This window comes from Aplysia californica, unplaced genomic scaffold, assembly GCF_000002075.1.
Source record: "Aplysia californica isolate F4 #8 unplaced genomic scaffold, AplCal3.0 scaffold00026, whole genome shotgun sequence".
Lineage (NCBI taxonomy): Eukaryota > Metazoa > Mollusca > Gastropoda > Aplysiida > Aplysiidae > Aplysia > Aplysia californica.
Genome location: NW_004797296.1, coordinates 262,459 through 289,277, shown reverse-complemented (window position 1 = coordinate 289,277; position 26,819 = coordinate 262,459). Strand labels below are relative to the sequence as shown.

Below are 26,819 nucleotides of genomic sequence, written 5' to 3'. Positions count from 1 at the left end.
CCCGGGAAGCTGAGAATGTTTCGGAGTGTTCTATGGTCTGCTGGGGTAATAATATAGTGTAAAGCGCATAGAGCCAGCTGCTGAGCGGGGATATGCGCTATACAAATGCTATCTATTATCTATTATTATTATTATTGTGTTTCTTCTATGAGCGCTCCAAACCCGCTGTGAGAAGACGGCCAAAAGCGTGAGACCGAAACCGGGAATTCCCGTAAAACTACTTTATGTATAACTGAACACAAAATTATCCTTCGGCGCAGTCGGCTCTCCGCACTGAATACAATGTCAAAACAAATGATGGCGATCGCTACAAACGGACTGAATTTAACTTAAAATTGGCTTTCTTCTTACACATTTGATCTTAATGAAAATACAATAGTTCAACACTACGTTTCAAGTTATGGTTACTGGCAGGGTTTCATATTTTTTCATTCAACAGTTTTTGAGAATACTGTTCGCAAAATTTGTCCTTAGCTCCATTAGTAGTAAGATGGATCATTAATAGGCGGTTTTTTATACATGTATCAAGGCCTAGTAAATCGTAAAGTAAAGAATGTGAAAGAAAAGGGTACGCCTACGTAGGTAACAAAATTTATGAAGTGGAGAGAGAAATTGAATAATAAATAGGCAGAAGCGAGAGGTAAAAAAAAAAAATCCCAACTTGTGACTCAGTGTAGATCTATGTGTGTGATGAAATTTCTCAAGGCAAGGCATACACGTAAGCCAAAACGGACTCACTAACACGTGATTATGTTTTGATACTATTTTTAGCCATGCTCTCTGTGGTGTCTGTCGGGCTTCGAGTCCACAGGAGAGAGTGAGAATTAAGGGTACTCGAGTTCTTGTCATTTCTCTTGGGAAAGGAAAACAGAAAGAAGAGATCTAATCAAAGTGCTAATCACTGCGAATAAGCAATATCTAAGCTATACTACTCTATAGACAGCGTTGAGATAATATTATCTTCGGCCCAAACCTCCGAACTCAAAGATAGGCTAGGCCTAAGCCTAGGCAAAGAGTCTACATAACAAGAGGGGCCACTTCTCTCTTTGAGCCAATTAATTAAAAAAGTGTCCTCAAAATTCGGTGGCGCCCTCTTCGCAAAAGCGCACAGAGTTATCCTACTTGAATTTTTAAAAAATTAAAGTGAAACTAGCAAGTTTTTGAATGAATTTCGGAAGAACGCTTTTTTAAAATGGTTACGCTGACAAAAAACCTCTTCTTGAGGAAAGGGTGATTGTTTTCTTCGTTTAGAATGAAAGACGAGAGGTCATCAAAATAAAAAAAACCCCTAAAACTCCGCACTGAACGAACCCGAACTGCTGATGAACAGCAGTCGATCTGCGCACGCAAGGAGGTGCTATTCCTGTTCTTCTTCTGGAAAAACGAAAGAGAGCTTCAAAACAGACTGCAGCGCACAGAATTCTACAGAATTCTTTAGTGTAGAATTCTGTGCTGCAGCGCTATCTGAAGCAAAGAGCGAACTTCCTGCGGGCACTTTTTTGGCTGAGTGGCCCATCTTGCTATTTACTATCTTTGGCCTAGGCTGGGCTCGGATATTTTTGTGTGACAGGAATATCGATACAAATTATGATCGAAAGTCTGTAGAAAGTTCTTCCGGTTTGCGTTTGTTTTTCCTCAGAACTAGTGGTGTGCGAGTAAGCGAAAAATCTTGGTCGAGTAATGATCGGTTAAATGCAAAATTGTTCGGTTAACCGATGAAATTGACCGAAAAAATTTTCTCGACCAAGAAATCTAGATCGAGCAGGGGTCAAAAGTCATCGCAGCTGCGCTGTAAGCACGCATTTTTCAGCTGATGTCTGGATCTAAAAATAGCCTAGCTTTTGGTCTTCGTCGCTTCGCGCGGTATAAAAATAAGAGTCAAATATATCGAGAAGATGCGTGCAAAGTTAGTTAATTTGTTTAACATGTATTTTGATTGCTCCTTTCGGGAAAATTGAAGAATACTGGACCACTCGTATTATTGCGAGAGAATGCGGGGGGGGGGGGGGGGTTCTAAGCTAGGCCTACCTGTGTGAGAGGGATTAAAAGTGGATAATAAAAACTGGGGAAAATCATGAATTCCTAAGGTTGTCGAGACATAGATATAGGCAAAAGTTGTCCGAATCCGCTGGTCCGGTAGGCCTGTTCTTCAATCTTACCTCCTTTTTTTTGTTTTTTCGCTCAGTTTCCAGCCCAGATCGAGCATATTTTATTAATAGGTTAGGCTAATTCATTGTGCTGGTATTTATTAAATGTGTTTTTCAAGAAAAGTAAAGATCTAGGCACAGAAACAAAAATCAGCACAGTAATACAGAATAACAAGTTGCAGATCAAAGTGGAAGCGTTGAAATTAAGTAAAAAGAGGAAAGCATCCAAATTACTAAGATTGAGAATGTGAACAAGTCTAGATCGGACGAAATATTCTGGCTTAAGAGGTCAGAATGAGAGCAGAGAGAAATGAAGAGGAACTGAAATAAAGACTTGGTTTGTATAGATGCCAGTGGGTCACTGGTTTGCATGATATAAATCAGCTGATCGGACAAAGTGAGAACAACAACAACACTAGATCTAGCCTACAGACGATGCGTTTCAAGGTCATGTAGGGCCAGACGTAGATCTAGTAAGCCTACGATTCTGCTGCTGGCATGTTGGAGGGGCCTGGGTTTACGGGTTTTTAATACGTTTTTATATTGTTGTTGCTGTACTGTCAGTAAATCATTTAGAAAATGGTACCAAAGATGCTTTTGGAAGAGAGCGACCTAGCGCGAAAAGCTCGCGCATACGCTTATCAACGAAAAGACCCTCATATTAAACCTGGCTAGATCTAAAAATAAAATGTTCCGTTATGAATATTGATAAGTTGACACACTTGTCTCGCTTTCGTGCTGGTGGCGCGAGACATTTGCCAAGTTGTTGGTTTTCCAGGAGCACAGCCATTTCAATGTCTTTTACCCTCAGTGCAGTTAAAAAACCGCGACAGTCTAAAAATAAAGAGTGGCTGCTGGGTTTGACATTCAACAAGATTCCCAATTGTGTATCTGATAGTAAATATACTCTTGGGCAGCTATTTCCTAATTAGAATATACGACTTTATTCTATTTTGACTAATAATATGACTTTAAAATATGTTTGGCATTTGTTTGTCAGCAACAAGTAATTTTAGCGTTTGATTGCTGTTTGTTCGAACAAATTTCATCATTGCCAGTTTGAGGTTTACCCAGGAGCCAGGAGCACCATTATCCCAAAAGCCTAAACGAATACAAAACCGCGACCGTCAACAATTGAAAAGGATACTAGCTTTTGTACTGAATAATGAGCTCCCAGTTCTACTATTATATTAAAAATATATCTTACAGAATTATAACTGTTATTTCACTCTTTTTAAAGCTAGAAGTTTGCCGTATCTAAAAATGAGGCAAAGATAAATATTACGTTTCGCGTTTGTTTGATAGTGACAATCAGTTTTGGCGTTTGATTGATGTTTGTTCGAGTAAGTTTCATATATCTGATTGCCTGTTTGAGTGTTACCCAGGAGCACCATCCTCGGGAAAGCCTAAATGGCGAACACAAAAACACAACCGTCAAAAACTGAAAATGATACAGGTTTTTATACTGGATAATTAAAACAGATTCTACTATCATGATAAACATACATTTTATGAAATCGTAAATGCTTATTGCATTTTGTTAAAAGTTTGAAGTTTGCTGGTTTTCAAAACGATGCAATGACAAAATATGGGTTTCGCGTTTGTTTGATAGCGACAATTAATTTTGGCGTTTGATTGATGTCTTGCTCGGTCAAGAAACCATTTTGGTCGGTTTACTCGACCAAGAATCTTGCTCGGTTAATCGAAAAATTTGATCGATCAATTGCACCACTACTCAGAACATCAGACCATTGCGATGCGATCTTGTAGCGGAGGAATAGCATAGTCTGATCTACTCATTGGAAGTGTTCTTGGAAGTAAGTGGTTTCCATAGTCGCCGGCGGACAGTTTGAAAGACTTCTTAATTTCCAAAATACTAGACTAGATTAGATCTTGATAGATCTAGTTCTAGATCTAGGGAAGATTGAAGAATACCAAGATCAAGATATCTATAGTCGGTAAGATCTATTCTAGATCTAGATTATAGATCTATAGCCTATGTACGGCATACCGTCACGTACGTCATACTGTCAGTTGGCACACATTTGGCCTAAAATTGGACAACCAGACAATTATGCGATAATCTGGAATGCTGTCTGCTAAACAATTCCGTTCAACATTGTTTTGTTTTCAAGTTCAACAATTTTGAGCAGAATCAGACACCTGTGTGAGCAGAAATGATCCATTTCATCTCCAAATGTAAGAACCGCGTTCAGCCATTACGGCTTGCAGATGCGCAATACATCTTTGGAAATAAGCTATTGGTTCTACAATCGTACCCGCAGGATTCGTTTCGCATTTTTATTCAGTTTATAAGGTGTCTAGTTACCGCCACAAACCATTCGCTGCTCTTTGTTGTAACAATTGGCGCCCGTAGGGGGGGTGACCATATGGGGTACAATTTTTTAATGGATGTACCCCATACCGTCACCGTATTTTTTACATGGTGCGTGACTTGAAAAATAGTTATTTCTTGGGGAGTGCTTATTTAGGCCACATATGGCCTAAATAAGGTAAGGGAGTTTTTTTTGCTTATTTAGGCCTAAATAAGGTCACCCTATTTCTTGACGGACTATGGATGGCATCTTAGTACTTTAGATTTTTTAGTTTCTATGATTTGATATAGATCTAGATAGATCTATTTAGACACGGATTCATTAGAAAATGAGCGACTTTAGATTGTTCTTTTTTAATGTTTGAAACAAATTTATATGAAGGAAACTCTATCCCGTTGTATGTAATGATGATGATGATGTTCCTCTGTCCAATGTATGCACATGTTGTGATGATGTTCTTCCAGCCACTGTTTCCACATGTTGTGATATTGTTCCTGCTCCTACTGCTTCTGTTTCAGAAGAAAAACTTGCTGGCCCTCCCCCAACTGCCCTTGTCTCTAGTTGTGAGTGGTCAGTTGATGCCCTAGACTTTTCGACCACAGGTCTGGAATTCTCGGGGATCGAATGTACCTCCGAGGACTTCCTGGATCCTGCAGCAGAGTTTCAGCTACCTTTGGTTTTGACCCCAGCTCAGGATCCTGTGGACAACCAGGACTATGTCTATTGTCTACCTGAGCAGGCATTGAGACCATTGGAAGATGAAACTCTGGTGACACCCCAAGCCCCCCAAAAACTGCCTCAGGACAACACTTTTGCTTTGTCCTTGACAGTCTAATTGATCACGCCATTGCCACTGGATGGATGGCATCAGACATGCATTGGGTCCGCCGTTGCCATTGGCACAAAATCGAACCTAAGGAGAACGAGGGGGCATACAAAAAATACCTTGATTTGTAAAATCAACTCATTCCTGCCCCCTCGTCGTCAACCTGCCCATACCAGCAAGCTGGAACTATCTAAGGTTTCAACACAGAGAAGCGGGCTAAGGCCCCTACATACATGTCTTACGGGCAAAGTACAAAGCATGGGAGGAGGCGAAGAAATTGGAAGAAGAAAAGAAAAAGGAAGAAGTGGAAAAGAGGAAGAGAGAAAGGGAGAGAAAAGGGTGGAGAAGGAAGAAGAGAAAAGAGGAGAAAAAGTAACGAAGTTGGAGAAGCAGAGAACAGGGAAGAAGAAGAAGAAAAAACAGGGAAATTCATGTATGTGTGCGAGTAAGATGTTCATGTGAGTTTGTTGTGATACATGTTGGAAGAGTAAAATGAAGCATTCAAGTACTTGTGTGTGAGTAAAAGATGTTAATAATAATAATAATAAATGACATTTATATAGCGCTCAACCCCTAATAAAGTACACAGGCTCTGAGCGCTTTACAATACAGTACAACATACAGCAGTAACATGAAACATTGTGTTCCCGACTAAAGAAAATTATTCCAAATATTCATCTTATTAATTTAAAAACAGAAACGACTTCAGCTGACCTTTGAATGAATCAAAAGATTTGATTTCTCTCAACGTACTTGGTAAAGCATTCCAGATCTTGGGGCCTTGGTATTCAAATGCCCTTTCACCCATTGTTTTAAGTTTCATAGATGGTAAAATAAATTTCTTTTTGTCAGCTGATGACCTTAAACTGCGAGTTGGAATGTACAGTCTTAACAGATTTGATAAATATGATGGTGCATTATCATTCAAACATTTGTGACATATGGTGGCCAACTTGTACACAATCCTTTTCTCAACAGGAAGCCAATGCAAAGTTCGTAAAAGAGGTTTAGCAGAGTCTCGCTTTCTTTTCCGTAAAACTAAACGTGCTGCATTGTTTTGGACAGTTTGAAGTTTTTTAACTTTCTCCAGTGATATTCCTGATAACAAGGAGCTACAATAATCGAGTTAAGATAAAATTAAGCTAGTTACTAGTAAAGCAGTATACTTGGTATTGATCAGATGACGTATTTTATTAATTTTTCTTATTTCTAAATACATGCAGCTGATCAGATGATTTACCTCAGCCGACATTGACAAATAAGAATCAAAATAGATTCCAAGATTCTTAACTTTTCTTGAAAATAAAATTTTTGCATCACCAATTTTAATGTGATCATGGTCAACCTCTTTAACAGACTTTGCATTGCCTGCCATAATGACTTCTGTTTTATCATCATTTAACATCAATTTATATTTGTTCATCCGGTTTTTCACTAAGGCAATACAATTTTCAGCACGATGGACAAGTTCATCTAAGTTGGTAAACAACGTTGAACCATAAATTTGGGTATCATCAGCATAGAAATTGTATTTTAAGTCATATTTAACTATTTACTTGACAAGTGGTGGAGTATAAATGGTGAACAAAACTGGACCGAGGACTGGAGGTTTTGTATCTCAGTCAGTTTGTATAATATTGGAATTAGTCTTAAAGATAATTTGCCTGTGGTCTTTGAGGACAACCAGGGCGCAATTGCCCTAGCCAACAGCCTTGTGAACCATGGAAGATCAAAACACATTGATGTTCGGTACCGAACTGAACAAGAATAGATTCGAACTTGAATACTGTCCTTCTGGTGAAATGTTAGCAGATTTGATGATGAAGCCTGCTACTGTTACCAAATTTAAGCTGAACAAGTTCACAGATATCATTTTTGGAAAGTAAATTGTTACGAGACCAGATGTTGTAAACGGTGATGTGAAAACAAATGTGCTGAATGAAATTGAAATTTTTAATGCATTAATGTGGTTACATTGAAGGCTGTTGTATTTGAGTAGTACTTACACTGTATTCAAATTTCTTTAACATTTTTTGTGTACCTGTATCATTAACATTACATTTCTTAAAATATGCTTAGTAGACAATGCTTAGTACAGTAGTCTCCGCCTAAGATCCCACCGCTTACGATCCCGGTTCGCTTAAGATCCTGTTGTTCTAGGAAAACAGAATTTTTACTATTATACAAAAGTCACCCCTAAGATCCCGCTCTGATGGTCTGCATTCGGCTAAGATCCCGCATTTCAGATAATAATTTGCGAAACAAAAACTCAGGCGGGCACAGCCGATCAACCAAGAGTGAAAAGTTGAGATCAATAAACTGTCCGTCGCGTCAAGATCAGACACTATCGTGAATGTGATCACATACACGTTGTAAAACTCGATGTAGCGATACAATGTTTGCCCCAGACAGGATCACACTGGGGTGTGAACTGACCGACGCGTTTGATTTCCCCATACATTGCACTCACACCTGAGCTCGCCGCCTAAATTTGCATCACTTGCTGGGTGGGTAGGGCCTACACGTTCGCTCCAGGCGGGATCACATCGAACCGTGAACTCTTCCCTTACCATTGCAGCAGTTGTCTCTACTCCCAAATTTTCGACACAGACGGAATTTTAATTTGGGTGTTTACACCGTAATGTGTAACGACAAAAGTGGTTGGTTTTTTTGGGGGTTTTTTTTTGGGGGGGGGAGACTCGGTCAGAGATGGAAAGCTATACATTTTCGACAGGTAAAGTGGAGGGGCAACTGGATAAACGTAGATGTTGAGACTCATGATAGGATAATAAGTGAAAATGGCACGCCTCATGCCACTATGCACCGTGATAGGTCATCGAGGTTAACCACTCTTTGCTCGCCATATGCCATAAACCCACCAAGGGGGCATGTCAGTGCATTGTAGAGTGGAGGGAGACCATTTTACAGATTGTGAGCCTTAACATGGGTCACCATAGATTCTTCCCTGGGTTCATTGGTTAAGATCCCGGTTTGCCTAAGATCCCGCATTTCCTTGCTCCCGAGCACCGGGATCTTAGGCGGAGACTACTGTATATTTGATCTACGTTTACTACATTTTTCAATATATTTATGGTTGATGAATGAGCGAATGAATCGTTTTCAATCAAGTGGGGGTGTTGAACTTGTGATCTTTCGATCATTCATATTATTATTACGTTTCGATAATTAGCTGTGGATTGTTTTGTAAATTCCAATATAGCAGGGGAGATTACTCTCACTACTTCCCTTTCCCAACCGATCTCTTCGATCAGCTGTTTGGCCGTTGTCTGCTAAATTTTGTTCCCTCATCATGGCAAGTAAAATCAGATCTAGTACCCATTCAACAGTTTATTATTGCCGTAGATTAATTAAGAAACTTCTTTTTAATTTGGGCTTATTTTTAATTTGATTATAAGTAAAATACATCTGAACTGCTGGCTGACAACATGTGCACTGCTTTCCAGTCCCACTCGAACGATTACACCTCTGTACAATATTCTGCAGCTTAACAGTAAAAATCTGTCATGCAGGTCTGGTCTCACATACTTCATAGTCATGGTACAGACATGTTAGGTATGCAGTGGCTAGTTTTGTCATGTTAAATGTTAGCCTACACAGAAATCAGTTTTGAACTTGATAAAACTAAAACTTACAAGGTGGTCAGTTTGGATACATTATAAATATTACAAAGTGGTCGGTTCTGACAATACTGACATTGTTTAATTATAAAATGTAGGCCTAGTCATTTACATGGTGAATGTTATTAATTCTGACGTTAACTTGACCGTAAAACTTAAATTTTTCTACACTTTCAGTCTTTGCTGGTTTCTTTGACTGTGATAGTGACAGCTGAGAGTGAGACAAGTTTGGACCATGGCATGTGCCCCTGAGCGACAGGAGCCCCCACCCCGCCCACCACCTCCACGACCGTCACAGCGAACTCTGACAGCTCCATCAGAATCAGAGTCAAGCGTTCCCAACAGCCTGTCTGATGTGAAGAGCTACAGCGACCTTAAGGGACTACGAGACTCCATCTATAAGTTTGTCGACTCTGCTCTGCAGGCTGATGAGGGAGGGAATAAAGCTTTGGCCTTCCAGAACTATTCTGAAGGTCATCGTCTATTAGAAATGGCACTGAGGGTCAACTGCGAACGTTTGCAGGATTGCGGTGGGGGCCGCATGGATCAGGCCAAGTTAATGATTCAGAAAATGAATAAGACGAGGCAGGAAGTGACCTTCCGGCTTCAGGAGTTGCAGGGGTATGCGGCAGAGGAGGCTCAACAGCAGGTGTGGCAGATTGCATTTGTGCATGTGTAATGTATGTTTGTGTGCCGAAATATGAGTATGTGTTAGAGTGTGCATGTAGGTTTGCATCTTTATTATGATATCTGTGCGTGGATGTAGGTGTGTGTGTGATATTGTGGAGGGAGGGGGGGGGGGCGCTAAAATGAGTGTGTATAAGTATAAATCGCACACCAGTGGTGTCATGTCTTCATCCTCACTCTGGTGTGGTTTGCTCCTTCTTTTCTATCAAACATCTGTCATCCTTATTTTTCCTCCTTTTTGTTTTTGGTTACTGTCTTGTAACCTCTAATTAGTAATCTTCAGCACTTTCCTGACCTACTTGTGTTGCAAGTGCCATCAAACTCTTACTAAAACTTAACTAAACCTAATGTGAAAACTAAACTAAACCTAATGTGCTGGATGTCATTAGTTAATATCTCTCAGGGTAAATGGTTGAAAGATGCCACTGGAAGGTCACACTTCTGTTTCCTCCAATGCTTTTGCTTTTCTGTCTTGCAGTTTCATTTCACTAAATATCTATTAATGTACTTCTCTTTTCTCTAAAAAGCCAAACTTGGGTTCTTGCTATGAAAAATAATATTGCATTAAGGTTTTAATTTATTAGAATTTTTTTTTGCTGCACAGATGCAAATGGAAGCGGACGCCCCACCCTCGTATGATGAAGCGATGAGCGAGGGCCCGAGTTCCCTTCCTGGCATGGATGAGGAAATGATGCGTCTTGGGGACAGTATCTTTGCTGGCGAAGCCTCTGGTGAGCGAGTGAGCCATGGAACTAACCTCTTCAGCATTCCGGACGGCGTCCAGATCTTCTACATCAACCCTGAGGGTCTTGTCAGTGCTCCTTCCTATCCCAGCTCCTTGAACATTGTCAGGTTCACAGGAGGTGAAGCCACCTCACAGCATAGTGGGGCGCCACCTGCATTCCTTCATGTAAGTCCCTTGATTGGCTAGTTGAGGTCTTTTACAGATTAATCTAATCTTTTTTTCTGTATTTTGTTAGCATGTTGAAGCTTTCTGCCAAGTGTGCTTGTGTTATGTAGTACCTTTTCCTTCTACTCATAACGTTATTGTTGTTATGGGTCACTAATCTTTCCTCTTTCACTTTGGGGCCATCGTGGAGTATCGTTATTTTCTCTTAGTGTCTTTCCCTTTCCTCCTAATTTGTTGTCATTGTATCCTTCCTCTTCCGTTCAGTTTGTGGCTATTGTTGAATTATATATGTGAGGCAGCTTGGTGGAATCAGACGCTCGTCAAAATAATGACATTGAAGAAATCTGCATTTTTCCACCAGTTTGGAAATTTTTTTGCGCATGTTTTTTTTTTTTCAACACCTTGTATGTTCATTCAAAAACATTTTTATATTTGTGGATGTTGCGGGAAAACGATTAAAAGCACAACCAATGTAATTTTTCAGTTTACACAGACTAAGGAAATAATCAATCTTTGGCAGACATTTTCTCACTACTTTTACCTCTGAAATCAAGTGAAACCTACCTCCTTCATTTACAAATATCTCGACTTGTTTTTGATATAAATAGACATTTGTTTTCATCTAAAGCAAGACAAATAAACAATCTTAAGGGTGATACCAATAACTCTACTCGCCGAAAAATTGACAAGAGCCTATTCCTCCAGGTCCCGACACATATATATATATATATATATACACAGTCATCCTGCTCTAAGGGTCATCTGTCTAAAACAATCACTAGTACAAACAACTATTTTTCACTTCCCATATTGTGTTCTTTTCTAGATTTTAATGACACTGTTCAAGACGTCCTCTCGTCTAAGACAACCAATTTTCTCCTCAACAGTGGGTGGCCTTCTTTCTCAATTCAGACTGTAGTTACCCTGGGCTTTATTTGTTTTGTTTGTTTTTGACTTTGGAGAGGATGATACTGCTTTTAGGTCCTACTTCTTTTGTTTCCTGCTGTTGTTTCTGTCTGTTTATCTTCTCTATTGCTTTATTCATGTTCCCAGTTCTTTATGACTGCTGTTTTATCAATGTGCTTGTCTTTTAAAAAAAAAAATAATGGAAACTTACGTCCTTTCCGTTCTGCTGATGGTGCTGACATAGAGTTCTTCCCCATGTCATTGCTTCAGCTTCTCTTTTTTGATCCGTGTATAAATTTTGTTAGTGGGTGCTCTGGTGTGGTTTGCTCCTTCTTTCTTATCAAACATCTGTCGTCCCTCTCTCCTCTTTCTTTTCTTTGTTTGTTACTCTCTAGTGACACTTCTAATCTTTGGCGCTTATACCCATTTGTTTTGCAAGTACGGTAAAACTCTTTCTTAAATTAAAACTGAATGTAGTTAGTTATGACTATCCGTCCTTTACACCAAGAAACATATTTTGGCCTAGTTTTGTACCTTGCCCTTTGCGGTTAACTGGCAAGTGCTGTTGGTAGATCCTACTTCTTCTTTTCTTTCCCACTATTGTTTCTGTCTGTCTGTCTCCTTTTCCCCCCTCACTATATTGTCATTATTGTGCCAATGTGTTTCTGTTTAATCTAACTAAACTAACATTGGCCTTCATGTATTGTCATCTGTTCCCAGGTGGGCGACTGGATGTATCCACTGATCCCAGGTGCATCCCCGGCCCTGCGCACTAACTATGGAGCTTACTTGTTCCCTGACGTCATGTCCCAGCAACTAGGTGAGGGTGACAGCGTGTGCTAGTACCTCATAGAGTACCTGAGAGGGCCATGGTACCCTGGCACATTTAAGTATGTTTTGCAGTATAGAAGTGGATTATTGAACATCCAGGTATATCGTGAAATAGAGAAGTGAGTTATGGTACTTTTAAGTATGTCATTAAATAGATAAGTAGTTATGGTACATTTAAGTATGTAATTATATTACAGAGAAGTTAGTTATGGGATTTTAAGGCATATCCTAAGGTAATGAAATGAGTTATGTTTCATCTAGGCATGTCATAAAGAAGGAAAACGAGTTATGTTACATGTAGGTGTGTCATAAAGAAGAGAGGTGAATTATGTTACATCTAGGTACATCATAAAGTTGAGAAATGAATTATAATAATGAGACGCTAAGGTATGTCATCGAAAACAGAAGTACTGTTCACATACTGTACACCAGATTTTTATATGAGTGCTCTTTTTTTCCCTGTGTTGCCCATTTAATTTTTAGCAAATATTTTGGATTCGTTATTTGAGTGGCCCAGTGTAATGTATATTTTTAGGGGTTGGTGCAGAAGCACCTCTTTTAATATATTGGGAACATCTTGAATACGTGTATTTCCTTTAAAACAGTAAATTCAAGTAACTTGTGGAAAAAGTTTGTTATACAGTAGATCACCTCCCTCCCACAGTCTGCTAGCCACTGCCATCATGTGATTATGTAAAGCAGTGGTCTTCTCTCCCTCATTGTCTATTAGTCACCTTCATCATGTGATTGTTCACTGTGGTGGTCATCTCTCTCTCTCTCTTGCGATTAGTGTTTTAAATTGGTGAAAAGAGGACAGATAGCCTACTCTGTAATAAATGTTTACGTTAACACAAAGTATTTTAAAAATTGTCCTACCATTATTGTCTCAAGGGCTTCATTAGCAACTTAAAAGAAACTGAAGCGAATATTTGGACAATGGAGTACATTATACCTGAGTAAAAGACAATGAGTAAAATTTTCCCACTGTCTGTTTGCGTTCTACAGGCTCAGCAGTGGGCCTCATGTTGCCTGAGGGTCTTGCCGAGGGCGAACGGAGCAGGTTTGAGCAGCTCATCCAGTCCTTCACTGTCATGGAACAGCAAGGGGGACCACTCTCGCAACCAGCAGAGGCTCAAGAGGTGAGTTCCTGTCATTGTACTGTGCTGTTTGGCACGTTGGATCGCATTTCATTATCTGTTTGCTTGAGGTGTCAGGCATATTATCTCTCTCAAACACATATTGTTTCTAATTCTTATATTTTTTGTCTTGCATGTCACTGCCTTGTAAATGTTAAAGTTGTTTGCTTTGTGTACCATATTTGTGGTTAATGGACACAAGAATGGTCAGTAGTCACTGAAATCACATCTATTTACTTTTGTAGCGTTATGTTCATAAGTGAACAGTAGCCCTAAATGGTCACTTTGATTTCATCTGCCACTCTCTGGACTTCTCGATAAATTTTCTTTCCTTTCTAGAAAGGTCCAGTATTATTTTGGATGCAATTTTCCTCTCATGCTCACTGTATTATACCCACAGCCCGCCACAGCCCCACCCTATCCATGCCAAGAAGAGCAACAAACCACAGAGAAACAAAGAGAGGAAGAAAGAGGAGACACAGCATCTAAAATCTCTCATGGCATTGTCACAGGTACTTCGCTCTCACACTTGTGTATTGTATGGGTTTTACAGGTAGTTCTTTCAATATTTTAGGGTTATTCAAGAGCAGGGACCTCCAAGTTGGCCTCCGTCTTTGCTATGGCCTTGCCATTTTGATGTTGAGCCATGAAAAGTCTCAAAAGAGCCCAAAGTCAAGGCAACTGCTCAAATGGCTCTTGTGTCCTTAGTCACAGGTCACAGGGTATTCTCATAAAATGACTTTTCACTGTAGCGTACAACTAGAGATTTTTCTTAAGATGGCTCAGCCGCTCGTCAGTGGCAAACATTCAAAACTTGAATAGAATTTGAATCATACCTGATTTTTCAATTGTATTTCTTTATGCACACCAGACTTACACATGACCTTGCCTGACTCTTATCAAGAGCATAGAGTTTGGGACTTGATACTTGCAGGCAGAAGACTACACAGAGATACGACAGATTATGCATGTTCTGTGATGTACAAGAAATGGGGGGGGGAGGGTGCTGGTAGTTCAGTTGGTGTCATGCATGACGTTAAAAGTGTCTGTTTGTTTCTAGTATGGATTACTCTCTAAGGGGTGTGCTGTTGGCTCAGTAGTTAGTTCATGCTGGGTTTTGAAATTATTTGTGTTCAGTAAGAATTACTCTTAAACACCGCCATAACAAACCCTGTCTTGTTTCTTTCCCCAATTCATCTGTAAATAGCGGCTGAGTGGATCGCCTGGGGTGTGGGGAAAGGCGCTGAGAAGGCAGGGGAGCTTATCAAGGCTGGCTCAGAGAAATTTCGAGAACGGACATCTCCAGGGACTTCAGAGCGCCACGTTGACCCTCGCGTGCAGAAGGGTGTGGTATATGCCAGGCAGGCCACCAATGCCACTGTCAAGGTCACAGGATTCATTGGTAAGCTTAGCAGACAAAGTAGAACATATATACAGTATGATTCTGTTTGCAACATGAATAGTTCTGGAATAGATATGGGCTGAGTTTTTTTCTTCTTCTTTTTTTTAAATGAGGGAGGAAGAGGTGATAATGCAACATTTTAAAAGTATAAATCTCTCTCTCTCTCTCTCTCTGTCTCTCTCTCTCTCTCTGTCTCTCTCTCTCTGTCTCTCTCTCTCTCTCTCTCTCCCCCCCCCCCCCTCCCTCCCTCCCTCCCTCCCTTAAATGATGCTTGCATACAGTAATGCACATACATGTGTATGTCATCTCAGTGAACAAGCTGGGGGAGGCGACCATGTCCTTGGCCCGCCAGTTGGCTCCTCATGTCCGGCGTCAGGGAGAGAAGTACGTTCCCAAAAGTCTGAGCAAACCCAACTCTGAGGGAGGCAAGTCGACACTTGATGGTATTGTGGAGGTCGCTGCCTCGGGACTGAAAGGTGAGTCAGTGGGAGACTGAAGGGTGACCTGTGTGAAAGATAAGACTGAAAGTGAACAGTCTGATAATTATAGTGAAACTTATAGAGGAGTTGATGTGAGGCTGAAAGATGAGCTGGTGTAAGATGGAAAATGGAACCAGTCTGGGAATTGTTCTAGTGTGAGACAGAATGGTGGTCAGGTGGTTGTTTACACATGGTTCACAGGAGTGAATGTTTACCTCTGTCCTGGCAGAACTGCTCAGACATTAAAAGAGAGAGAGAGAGAGAATGTGTTTGTGTGCGCATCTTTGTGTGTGTGTGCTGGTTGTTCTCAAGAGGAGCAGCCACAGGTCCTACAAGTCCATAATACAACCATTGTCCTCTATCGCAGGTTTTGGCACGGTATATATAGGCCTGGAGACGGCGGCTAAGTCCCTAGGGAAGAGCCTGGCCAACGAGACAGTCCAGGTGGTCCAACACAAATACGGAAACCAGGTCGGTCAGCTGACCGAGAACTCGATGTACGCGGCCGGCAATGCCGTCCTCACAGCCTACAACGCTAACCACATTGGGGTCAAGGCTGTGGCAAAACGGGCGGCCAAAGACACAGGCAAGGCCGTGCTGGAAGATCTGAACAATTCTCGTGGGCAGACGCAGACAGGTGGCATGAAGGACGAGAAACGGACTCCTGAACAGGGCACTGAGAAGAAGCACACGTGAGAGAGGAGGCAGGGCGTGTTGGGGTGACATAATGTTAGTTGTGAAGGGTTGGATTATTTTTTCCATTTAAAAAAAGGCCAAAAACTATCATCAATTTAAAAAAACCCCAATGCTAATGCTCTGCAATCTGTACTTGGAAGTCTTCCATTTCCAGTGCTCAAGTAGCAGAGGGAGGAGGGGGGTGTATGGGTAGCGCTTCCAGCTCTTCATGGTGGAAGTGGGGATTGTGACATTCGTTTACTATTATTGCTGTTACCATGACTGTTGCTTTTACCACATGTTGTTATTCTGTGAACTCAGATGCTTTGAGGTTGTTGGAGCATCCTACTGAATGGTTTTTTTTCTGACAGGCAATGTGAAGAATAGATCTATGTTCTGTTCTTGTGCTGAGAGAGTTGTAAGGATGCACTAATTTATTTGTGAAACTGGTTGTTTTTACTTTTTATTTTCTATTATCTTCCTAAACTTTGGTGCTTGGTGTAAAAAAAATTTTCCCAGCAGAGACCTGTTTAGTCCTGCGAACATAACCTCAGACTCTTACAGAGAAGATATTTTCGCTCAGGAATAGCCTCCAAAATCGAAGTGATTTGATACCTCAAAGTAGATTGCTGTAGGGGAAGGGGGAGAATGATAAGTTTTTGCAAATTATCAATGTTCATTTTCAAACCAAAGGTACCTCTAAGTTTAGTGAAGTTGCACAAAATGTATTGAAATACTTGCATATATTATAGATGGGTGTATATCATCAAAAAAGTGGTCCTAATATGTTGTATTACTGAGTGACTGTATAGGTAAATTGATATTACCTGACTACTAGCTCCCACCGTAAAATCTAACAAGTTGAGTGGAAGAGCTGTTTCTTCCAATGCCCCTAAAATGTGAAATTCGCTTCCTGAAGAAATGTGTATGATAACATATGAGAGAGTAAGAGAGAGAGAGAGTTTTTAAATAGTCTGTAGACATGATTTGTTCAACACTGCATTTGGATTGTGATAATGTGTGTGGGTTGGGCATTGTGTGTGTGTGTGTGTGTGTGTGTGTGTGTTAAATGGTCTCATAATGACTAAATGTGCATTTTTTAACTTTTGATTTGTCAGTCAAGTTGAGTGATAATTCCGCATTGTACAGAGCTTCTGGGGATCAGAAACTATGTAAATTCCCATTATTATAAGTATTATTTGTGTCGCAACATGATGGAATCAGATACTCATCAATTCTGCCGTCTTGGGGAAAAAGGACGAATATCGCGGCATACCCATTTTCCAGGAGGGCCAAAAAACCAGATTTATTCGTCTCATGTTTAAAAAGTTGGTTTTTTATTTTATTTTTAACTTGATTTTTGGCAGGGGGAAGGATGGTACAATTATGCACTTGTGGTTACAATTTTGTTAGGAAATATCAACAAATTTTTGTGTGAGAAGACAAAAGTCATTCTTTCATAACAGATTGATGATGTTTTAATTAGCTTTTTATGGAAAAAGGACGAATAGCAATATTCGTCTTTCTTTCACCCGACGTTGTCAAATAGTAACGTTCTGGATTTTTCGTATCTGTGATATTTGAGGTTCGTCTGGTTTTATGTAAGTGTTTTGCGGCTGTTATTTAATTGCGCTTTGCCGGTGAAGCCAAAGATCTGGGGTTCAAATTCTGGTGAGTGTACACAAGCAGTCGTGCTTGTTGTCTTACTGCGTGTAACACACTTGACACTGCGGGGATCAACGCCGGATATGCCAGGATTTGAGCCTTTTGGTATTTCATCATAAAACCTGTGGCTTTGTAACGTAGGCATGCTTTGGCGAAGAAGGAGGAATATCGGTATATTTGTCGCTTTTTCATAAACAGTTTTTCCTTTTCACTTGCTAATATACAGCTGAGGACGAACCTCTCGGTATTCGTCCTTTTTTCACTGCAGGACCGGAGATTCGTCTTTCTTTCATAAAATATAAAATAAATTTAAAAGAAAAAATTTTGATGATACTTCCAATACCAAAATAAAGTATTTCCAACATCTCTAACTGTAATGGCCACTGGTTCAAAAGATGCAGCTTTTCATGCTCTTTCACATGGTATGGATATCTCTTTTTGACCCAATTTCCGATATTCGTCCTTTTTTCCTAAGACGGCAGAATTTTTGGGTATATGAAGTTATTAGTATAATCTTAAAGCTTGTTCATTTGTCTTGCTTTTGATGACCACCCCCAATCTCACCCCCCATCAATCGTGAATAGATATTTGCGATTGAAGGAGGTGGGGATTAGCTGGTGCTTGAGTCAGGGGTAGAATTAGCGAGAAAATGACTGTTAAAGTTTACTGACCTCCAGAGTTTGAGTGTTTTTAGAAACTGCTACTCTGCATTGTTTGTGCCTTTGATCATTGTTTTTTAAGTAAAATCCACACAGTAATGTGTTTTTAATGGCTGTGAAAGGGGTTGCCCCTTCGTCGGGAAAAAAAAACCCTGATAAAAATTGTCCCAACGTTTCATTTTTTTATGAGTGTCTGATTTCACCACAATGCCCCACATTTACTGTTATTATTCATTATTGTAGGCTACTGTTGTAGTAGATAGCTATCCATAATTGGGAGTTGTTCACCCAGTTTTAACACAATTTAGATCACGGGCATTTATGATGTTGTGGTTAGACTCTTTGCCTTTGCTGTCACAAGTAGAAGACCCAAGTTCAATTTCCATGTTACCCCTTGGGGCGGTGTTACTGTCTGAATTGTCTTTAGGCCATTCCCAAAGGGGGGACATTAACCTGTTCTGCACAGTAGAATTGTAAATGGGCTGATTCATCGATGTCGTGCTCATATCTGTTCCTGAACTGCAATAGGGAACTGCTGCTTTTTCTTTTCTGATCCTTACTATCATCATTTTCCTCTACTTCTTTTGAATGTTTGTCACACTCTTGTAACCCGCTATTTACGGGGTGCCTTGATAGTCGAAGCAGACTTTGTGCTGTTGAAGCAAGAGAGGTGAGCAGAGTAAGTCTGATTCCCTGTAAGGACTTCTCTGTTGACATCCACTCCTTGGCGCTCATGTGACCGTGTGCTATTGCGAGCGCTGTAAAACCTCTACTAAAACTTTTTTAAAAACCTAAAATTCCCATGTGGGGAGAATTTTTACCAAATATCTCTGTTTTTCTGCTGAGTTGCTGTATCTCATCCGGGTTTTGCCCAGTCAGGCACAGTTGAAGCCAACCTCCTAAATGATTTAAGTTGTGTCAATGGGGGTGTAAAACAACTGCATTTAAAAGAAACACAAAACAATTTAGATAATTAGTGAGACGGGCTGCCATCCTCTTATGCTAAATGGGATATGATAGCAGACAGAGAACAGGGGTACTCAGTGAAATGGTTTCCCCACTCAGGAATCAAACTCGTATAATCTCTGTGTACAGCAGTGAAGAGCCTGATCATCACACTACATACACTGGTGTAAGCTGATTCATTTGTACAATATACATGAATGAGGTTGCACATGTTTTTTAGTGTGGAATAGTGTGAAGTGTTAAATGAGAATAAGCCTGTGCTCAGACTAAACATAGTAAATACATTTTTCTACTTCTACATTAGAAGACATTTAGGAGACACTGCTGAATCAAATCCATCAATTCAACCATAACAATAATTTTATCGGAATTAATTCGTAGTTTCTTAGAAAACATAACAGGTGTCACTGTTATTTGAAGATTAACTCCATTAGAGATCATTTTCAGCAAAATACCTTGTCTGTAGGTTATTGATCTGGTTTGTAGGCTGTTGATGGTGTCTGCAGTGTGGGTGGTTGGAGGACGCCACTGTTAAGTTGTACAACTTTGTTCCACCTCTGTTTTGTCAGTCTCTCTTTCCTTTTTCTTGGCACAAAATGATCCTCAATTTGTCGATGTGCTTCTCTTCACTAATGACTCAAATTGGGTCTGTGAACTGTTCTTTGGGTTCTCTTGGTCTTATGTCCCATTTCATATCTTGGTCTGACAGAAGGTTGTACAGAGATTAATGATTTATGATTGTTGTGTGCATCTCTTCCGTCTTCACAAGATACTCAAGGTTGTAAGCTTTGTATGTTGAGTACTGTACCTATAGGCTCCTTGATTTCATTAATTGGTCTTTATGTTCATCTCTATGCTTAGACACACACACACATACACATACACACAGATATTCAGTCCAACTTGTCCAAGATGGTCACCCATTGTTAAGAAGAGAAGTGGTTGTCTTAGACAGGTAGAGGTCTTGGATAGTGTTTGTAGAGGTGATTGTCTTGTACAGATGGTCATCAGAGCTGGTCTGACTTTATGATGTTAATTTACATATATATATATTTTTCTTATTGTTTCCTAAAAAGGTATCAAAAGATTCTGGTTTGCAGAACCACTGACTGTTATTTTCTTCCTGTACGTGATAATCAAATATTAAACTGTTACTGTGATATTGGAGATCCAACTGGCTGTTTGTGTCTGCTGTATGAGTGGTATGGACTTTTTTTCTCATTTTCTTACTGAACATGTGCCGTTTTTTGTGTTGATTTTTTTTTTTTTTGGGGGGAAGGGGAGGATCTTTTACTGGCTTAACCCTTATGATGTACATGTACCTGCTGGCAGAGACCTGTCAGAATATGTTGAAAGTTTATCTTAATCTTCTTCTTCTTTGCATTCCCCCGCAAGATCTTGGAGGGAATGGATAACTAACTAAAAGGGTTTGTCTTTCAATGCATTTTCTTAAGACCATCACCGCCAGGCAACATCCATCTATCATTTTTTTGCCTTTCGGAGTATGAAGAAAAAGATTAATTTTATGAAAAGCTTGATAAGGCAATGATACAACTAAAATCTCAGAATATAAAGCTAGTCAAGGGGGACTCGATACATGTTCCGAAAATATGAGTTACACGCATAGAAGATATACATGTAGTTGGGTCATAGGGAATGGGTAAAAAGAATGAAAGTGGCGAACGACTCTTAAAATGGGGCAGAGAAACTCCAGGTGTTAAAATTGCCCAAAAAGACGAAATACGTGGAAGTGGAAGAGTCCTGGTGGAAGAACAAGAAGCCAAAATAGACTTTATACTCAGTCATAAACCTTTTTCTTTTAGAAATGCAAAAAAATCATCAAAATCATTGTGTCCATGGGGGCGTATAAACACCAAGGCCTACTTTAACACTGAAAGTCATATAGTAATTCCCTGCTTGCTTTGTTACAACAAGTTCGTAAGTACCGTACCTTACAGATTCAGGGATTCGAGCCTCAGGCCCGATGTTGTGTACTTGGGAAAGGCTCTTTACATGGATTTTCCTCTCACTCTTCCCAGGTGGGAATGGGTCGCCGGCCATAAACAGCGAAAGATCTTGTCAGTAGGCCCTATATTAGTGCTACGCCTATAAAATGGCTGCTTGCACTGCAGTGTGCTTCCCAGAAAGTTGAAATTGTTTCTTAATGCTATCAGGTCAGCTGTGGTAACAATATAGATTGTAATCTGTAAAGCGCATAGAGCTTGCTGTCAAGTGGGAATTTGCCCTATATAAATGCTATTCATTATTTATTACAGTGGAGTCCACTTTTCACGAGTCCTGTAATAACGAGAAGTCGGTTATAAAGACATTATTATAAAACACCAGTTTTTTCCCCTTTTTTATTTTTGTACATAAAATACTGCTATAACGCAATCAGACAAACACCCAAGTCGGTTACACCGGAATATTGATGCTGCCTTGCACAGTGCATAGGCCAATTATAATGTAAAACTTCGCCAGTTGAGAAACTTGTTGGTGATCTAGTTAAACAAAGAATGGGAGAACCCCGCGGGGCAGTGCCACTGACTGAAGTGTCTTTAGGCCATTCCCAAAGGGGGGACATTTCTCGTTCAAGCATTGTAGAATTGTAAATGGGCTGACTCATGTCACGCTCATAACTGTGCCTGATCTACAACAGAGAACTGCTGCTTTTTCTTTCCTGATTCTTACTATTGTCATTTTCCTCTACTTCTTTGTAAGTTTGTCACTCTCTTGTGACCTGCTATTTTGGCTGGGGTGCCTTGATAGTCGAAGCAGACCTTGTGCTGTTGAAGCTAGAGAGGTGAGCAGTCTAAGTCTGATTCCTTGTAAAGACTTCTCTGTTGACACCCACCCCTTGGCGCTCATATGACATGGGGCGGTTTGTTAACTGGGCAAGACCGGCGGTGCCAGTCATATTTTTTTCAGCTGGACTGTTGACAAGAGATTTATTGCTGATGATGCTTTTCATTCAGTTTTAAGTAAATCCAAACAAACATGTATCAACATTCAAAAAGCACCTTGCCGATTTGAAGGCGTTCAAATAGAGAAGTGGGATTCACTGCTGTTTGTTTGTCGCGACAGAGCCTCATTCCTTCACGTTTGTTATCGCGCCGGCTCGTAACTTTAAATTGTCTCCCCTCCCATCAAGCCGTCACTTCGCGGAACTTCGTAGGCTACTACGTACGAAGCCAAACACACAGCAGGCTTTGGCCTAGCGATGACGTCAGTCCCATGGACAAATCCATCGACAGCCCTGCGAAGGAATAGAGGCATCCCTTAAATTGCCAAATTGGCCTCTTTGTAGCTTACAAAATTAAGATTGAGACTGTCTTGAGCAGCACAGACACATGTATTATTTTATCAGCAAAACATGTATTTATCATTCAGTCTTTCTCTAATTACTATCAGAACATTTATTGTTAGCATGGCACTAATCTTTTTTGTTTATTGACCTTCTAACCACCTATAGTTCCTGTTTGGCATTTACTCATCGTTTTCTCCCCTCTAATAACTTACCTGGCCCATAGGAGTTTGGCCGGCTGAAGGAGGAATTGCCTAGTGAAGATATATAAGGAGAATTTTAACGAGGAGCGATAGGCACTCGGCTGTCAGAGTCTTGGCCAGGCCTATCCCCTCCCTTCCCTCCCCTTTTCCACCGTCACCCCAGTTATACACCAAGTTCTATCATTAGCATTTGACACACTTCCCCACTTTGTTACAACACAGTGTTCTGTTCTGAGAAGTGAGAAGTGCGTTGAAGAAAACAAAATTGATGATATGATCGGAAACTGTTGTGTGCTAACTTTGTCCAGCTTTGTATACTATCTGATTGTAGACTTGATCTGCTTGGGACAGCGTCACTGGTACAGTATCAATTAACTTTTTGTCATCATACAGGACAGTTCTTATTACATATATTTAACGGGTCCAGTGCACGTCGATATTTTGTGTAGGGGTGTAGAAAGTACGAGTAAAGTACTGAAGGCCAGGACCTGCAGTTTATTGCCTCTCACTTTCAGTTTGTTTTCTGGCCTAGTAGTGTTTTTTTTTCTGTACCGATCAAGTCAGTTTCTATTAATCTCAGTAACTTCCATCATACGTTATTCATAATACAGTGGAATCCTGTTATAACGAAAAGGAGGGGACCGGAGCAAAATGTCCGTTATAGCAGGATTCTCGCTATAAGGGATCCAGCAATAAATTCAAGGGAAACTGTAAAGTAGGCCAAATCTATGAGTTTGGTGTTCTGTTTATTTCCTTTTGTTATCTCCCCTAATGATGATTTGGTTTCAACGTGACCTGTACGTCTTACTTGATTAAAAATCGAATCAGGCTTCTTTCTCTAGTGCTAGATCTAGCGATGTTGACTGACAGCTCGGCGTTGGCGATCAGAAAGAAAGGGCTCTCGGGTAACTCGCCCGCTGTGTTTTCCCCCACCCCACCACACCCTGCGGTGCGTTCCGTCAACTTGCGCACGTCTCACATTCGCTCCAACCATCACATTGCTGTGACCTCTCCATCCCCGCATCGGAAAAGTGAGAGGCATGGTAGACCTTGATAATCTTAACTAGGCTTACACTGGCCTATCACGCGATGCGTTCTGCTTGTCTGCGCATGCCACACCCTCCCTGGCGAGGTTTTACAAGATGTATAATTGGCCTATGCACTGTGCACAGCAGCAGCAATATTCCGCTATAACCGACTCTCATGTTTGTCTGATAGCGCTATAGCAGTATTTTATTTACAAAGGTAAAGAAGAGAAAAAACGGGGTTTTAGAATAGTGTCTTTATAACAGACTTCTCGTTTTTTCCGGACTCTTTATAAGTACTCTGTATACTCTGTATTGTTTCTTGACACTACCGCATATTTTAGCTCTTTCACAGTATATTACAATGTTTACAGTGGTGTGTGTGTGTGTGTGTGAATGGGGGAGGGGGTGGGGATGGCGAAAGTATGGGTATAAAAGAAGGAGAGAGAGAGAGAGAGAGAGAGAGAGAGAGAGAGAGAGAGAGAGAGAGAGAGAGAGAGAGAGAAAATGTGTGTGTGTGTGTGTGTGTGTGTGTGTGTTGTGAAGGAAAGGAATAGTCGACGTGAATGACGGCCGGTCAGTTCTATAAACCACGAGCCGCTACTGCATATCACCTTATGCAGTTGCGAGCGCCGTAAAACCCTCTACTATATAAAAAAAAAATATATTAAAAAATGGGAGAGCCCACGTGTGCCAACAATGAAGTCCAGAGCGAATGAATGGGGAGGGTGTGGAATTCGCAGACAAGCAGAGCGCATCGCGTGATAGGCCATTCTAGTCAAGATTATCTAGTAGGGCTGGATTCTGCTCGGTTAATCGAAGGCTTGTAAAGCGGCGGAAGTCTTGCGCTAGAGTCTTGCGAGCAGGCTTGTGGTTTGATTTGCCTCCCGCTTGCTACGGGAGGGAACTTCCGGTGAGTTGTGACTCGCGGACAGTCCTGCTGTACTGTGTCGTGACGTCGCGAACTCTCGTGGCAGTGGGCTCAGTACATATTATAGATTCTCTGGTTATTTGCGTTGAGAGGCTTGCACCAAAAGTGCAAGATCGGTTGTTGTTTTTTCATAGTTCGGTTGTAAAAAACAAAAAGCTCTATTCAATGCACTTAAAAATTAATATTGGATCGGCTATTCTTATGATGTTAAGGCCTGTTTATTTTAATGTGCACGAGCCAAGCGCTTCATCGTCGCATGCAAAAGACCTCAGTTCGATTCCCGTATGGGGAGAAATTTTTACTGAGAACCTCCGTCTTTCTGCTGGGGCGTTGTTCCCTCTCAGCCCAGGTTGGCCCTGACATTGGGTTGAAGTAGGCCTAGCCAGTCTCCTAAATGTTCTGTATTATGTCACTGTGAGTGTAACATATCTACAAAATAGGTTACATACATACGATACAAAAGCCAATCACAACGACCCCTGGAGTTCTCCATTCTAGGGTAATCTAAGTCAACTTATTCTTATTACTACCAGGAACCTAGGTCTCTGTTGCTACAATACCACGCTCCCTCTCACTTATCCATTCGCTTAGCTGATCAACGGCGGGAAGTTAAAAATAACTTCAGCTCTCTACGCCTTGCACCAAAACAAGCCCAGCCTCTCCCTTCCTCCACGGTTCAAAGTTCACACAGCGCACAGTACTGTCTTGCTGTTTGAACACATCGGACTGTCTTGTCGCCATCAAGACGGTCCTACGCCATCGAGCCCGTGCCGCTCGCTCGGTGTATTGAGACAGTACAAGTCAGCAGGTCACGTTTGGAGCTTGTCCTGGGGCAAATCTGTAAGCCTAGCGCAAATCAGTACTGTGTGAATTGTGGGGCCTGTGGCAGCGGACGGGACTTGAGGCTTGCGCAGGCCTGGATGAATCGAGTAAACTACAGCGCCACGCCGCGCAGTGACTCTGTGGGCGAGATCTCTCACTCTCCCCCTCTCTCTTTTTCTGACGTAAATGGCTTCGCGGATTGCAAGCAGGGTGGGGATGATGAGGGGGCCTGACACGAGTGGCTTCGCGGATTGCTAGTTGCTGTGGACTTGAAGTTTAGACTAGACAAAGGAGGTTACAGTTTGCGCTAGACTCAACTTATCATGCTGGTGATTTGATTTGATGATTTGACCTACTGATTTGAGGCTTGTGACTTGAACTAGGGGCTTGTGAGCACGAGCGGGTTTGCTACCGGGGTACAGCCCTATTATCTAGGCCTATCGTGCCTCTCACTTTTCCAATGCGGGGATGGAGAGGTCACAATGCTGTGATGGATGGAGCGAATGTATGACGTAGGCAGGGTGTGGTGTGTACCGATAGAGTTAACCCATGTGTGTACCCAATGTGCGCAAGTAGACGGAACGCACCTCAGGGGGTGGTGGGGTGGGGGACAACACAGTGGGCCTAGAGCCCTTTCTTTCTGATCGTCAACGTAGAGCTGTCAACATCGCTAACGCAAGAAAAAGAAACCTGATTCGATTTTTTTTTATCAAGTAAGACCTAGAGCCCAGAGATGATATTGAACAAAACTATCACCAGGGGAGATAACAAAAAGAAATAAACAGACAACCAAAACCATAGATTAGGCCTTCATTATTATTTCCCTTGAAATTATAACTGGGTCCCTTATAATACGAGAATCCTGCTGTGACGGATATTTCGCACCAGTCCCCTCCCTCTCGTTATAAGAGGATTCTACTATATTTGCAGCATAAAAACTAGGTTTCAAACTACAGCAAGATTTATAATATAGGCCCTATTACCAAAGAGGTTATACAGCCTATAATAATAATACTAATAGTACAATTTATAACCTCTTTACCTATTGCCTATAATTTGTTGTTGTTATTGTTGTTGTTGTTTTTGTTGTTGAAGTTTTTATACAGTTTGAGGATACAATTACAATTAAGTAGGGTACAGCCAAGCAGATGTAGGGCCTGTATATGACAAACGAGGCGAACAAGAAAAAAGCCCCAAACAAAACAACAAAAACAATGCATCATCTAGATCTAGTCAGTAGATGTGCCGACTTCTAAGAGTGAAAAAATCAT

At 40.9% G+C, this 26,819-nt stretch overlaps 1 protein-coding gene across 2 annotated transcripts; it reads left to right on the top strand.

Moving 5' to 3' along the window:
- Positions 1-2,061: 2,061 nt before the first annotated feature.
- Positions 2,062-16,891, top strand: LOC101846788 (spartin). 2 transcript variants are annotated; one of them, XM_005091113.3, is made up of 9 exons: positions 2,062-3,964; positions 9,125-9,596; positions 10,239-10,544; positions 12,171-12,270; positions 13,287-13,420; positions 13,818-13,929; positions 14,625-14,819; positions 15,131-15,295; positions 15,666-16,891. In XM_005091113.3, the coding sequence occupies exons 2-9, from the start codon at positions 9,183-9,185 to the stop codon at positions 15,992-15,994; spliced, it is 1,755 nt and encodes a 584-aa protein (XP_005091170.1). In that variant the 5' UTR covers positions 2,062-3,964; positions 9,125-9,182; the 3' UTR covers positions 15,995-16,891. The 2 variants fall into 2 exon arrangements, with proteins under 2 accessions (XP_005091170.1, XP_005091171.1); XM_005091114.3 differs by having other exon boundaries at positions 2,062-4,105.
- Positions 16,892-26,819: the final 9,928 nt, after the last annotated feature.

What these genes read in the sequence shown, in the direction of transcription:
- LOC101846788 (XM_005091113.3), top strand. Translation starts at nt 9,183, where the DNA reads ATGGCATGTGCCCCTGAGCGACAGGAGCCCCCACCCCGCCCACCACCT. An exon ending in CAAGGTCACAGGATTCATTG is followed by an intron (nt 14,820 to 15,130) that starts GTAAGCTTAGCA and finishes ATGTCATCTCAG; the next exon opens with TGAACAAGCTGGGGGAGGCG. An exon ending in CGCTGCCTCGGGACTGAAAG is followed by an intron (nt 15,296 to 15,665) that starts GTGAGTCAGTGG and finishes CCTCTATCGCAG; the next exon opens with GTTTTGGCACGGTATATATA.